This window comes from Meleagris gallopavo, chromosome 13, assembly GCF_000146605.3.
Source record: "Meleagris gallopavo isolate NT-WF06-2002-E0010 breed Aviagen turkey brand Nicholas breeding stock chromosome 13, Turkey_5.1, whole genome shotgun sequence".
NCBI classification, from domain to species: Eukaryota; Metazoa; Chordata; class Aves; order Galliformes; family Phasianidae; genus Meleagris; species Meleagris gallopavo.
Window position 1 is genome coordinate 18,037,814 of NC_015023.2, and position 1,633 is coordinate 18,039,446.

Consider the following 1,633-nt stretch of genomic DNA (forward strand, 5'->3'; position numbering starts at 1 on the left):
TGTGTGTTGTGTGTGTGTGTGTGTGTGTGTGTGTGTGTGTGTGTGTGTGTGTGTGTGTGTGTGTGTGTGTGTGTGTGTGTTTGGTGTGTTGTTGTGTGTGTGTGTTGTGTGTGTGTGTGCGTATGTGTGCGTGTGTGTGTGTGTATGGGTGTGTTTTGTGTGTGTGTGTGTTGTGTGTGTGTGTGCGTATGTGTGCGTGTGTGTGTGTGTATGGGTGTGTTTTGTGAGTGTGTGTGTGTATGGAGGTGTGTGTGTACAGCTATGCTGTGTGGGTAGAGATATGTTCTGCGTGTATATAGATGTGTGTGCATGTGTGTGTGTGTGTGTGTGTGTATAGATGTGTGTGTAGGTAGAGGTGTGTTGTGTGTGTGTATGTATAGATGTATTCTGTGTGTGTATAGATGTGCTCTGTGTGCATAGATGTGTGTTTGTGTATAGATGTGTGTGTATAGATGTGTGTGTGTGTGTGTGTATAGATGTGTGTGTGTCCAGATGTGTATGTGTATAGATGTGTGTGTGAGTATAGATGAGTGTATAGATGTGCTGTGTGTTTGTGTATAGATGTGTGTGTATAGATGTGTGTGTGTGTGTGTATGTATAGATGTGTGTGTACAGATGTGTGTGTGTATAGATGTGTGTGTGAGTATAGATGAGTGTATAGATGTGCTCTGTGAGCATAGATGTGTGTTTGTGTATGTTGTGTGTGCATAGGTGTGTGTGTGTGTATAGATATGTGTGTGTGTATAGATGTGTTCTATGTGTGTGTGTATAGGTGTGTTCTATGTGTGTGTTTGCATAGATGTATTCTGTGTGTGTAGATGTGTACGTGAGTATAGGTTCTGTGTGTGTATAGATATATGTGTGTGTATGGTGTGTGTGTGTCTATAGGTGTGTGTGTATAGGTGTGCTCTGTGTGCATAGATGTGTGTGTATGGTGTGTGTGTGTGTATAGATGTGGTCTGTGTGGGTAGAGATGTGTTCTGTGTGCTTAGATGGGAGTATATGGTGAGTGTGTATATGTGGGTGTGTTAGATGTGTGTGTATAGAGGTGTGTGTGTATAGATGTGTTCTGTGCGTGTGCATAGATGTGTGTTTGTGTATGGTGTGTGTGTGTAGAGATATAGATGTGTTAGATGTGTGTGTGTATGGATGTGTTATATATGGGGATGTGTGTACAGACGTGTTCTAGCTGTGTGCACAGATGTGTGTGTATGGTGTGTGTGCATAGATGTGTTATGTGTGTGCACATAGGTGGGCGTGGATGTGTTATATGTGTGTGAATGAGTGTGTGGTGTGTGTATAGGGGTGCGTGTGTGTGTGTATGGATGTGTAAGATGTGCATGTATAGAGGTGTGTTATGTGGCTGTGTGTGTGCATAGATGTGCTCTGTGTGCATAGATGTGTGTGTATAGAAGTGTGTGCGTACGGATGTATGGGGTATGTGTGCTTATAGGGGTGTGTGGATAGATGTGTTCTATCTGTGTGCATAGATGTGCTATGTGTGTATATATAGGTGTGTATGTATGTGTGTATAGATGTGTGTTTGTGCATAGGTGTGTTGTGTGTGTGTATAGAGATATGATGCGTGTACAGCTGTGTTATGTGGGTGTGTGGGTAGAGATGTGCTCTGTGT

At 42.9% G+C, this 1,633-nt stretch overlaps 1 protein-coding gene across 1 annotated transcript in view; it reads left to right on the forward strand.

Moving 5' to 3' along the window:
• The first annotated feature begins 1,428 nt into the window (after positions 1–1,428).
• Positions 1,429–1,633, forward strand: part of LOC100541930 (zinc finger CCCH domain-containing protein 18-like) — a 19,701-nt gene continuing 19,496 nt past the window's right edge. Inside the window, exon 1 of the mRNA XM_010718255.2 lies at positions 1,429–1,437. Within this exon, the coding sequence (XP_010716557.1) occupies positions 1,429–1,437 (9 nt within the window). The remainder of the gene's footprint in view (positions 1,438–1,633) is intronic.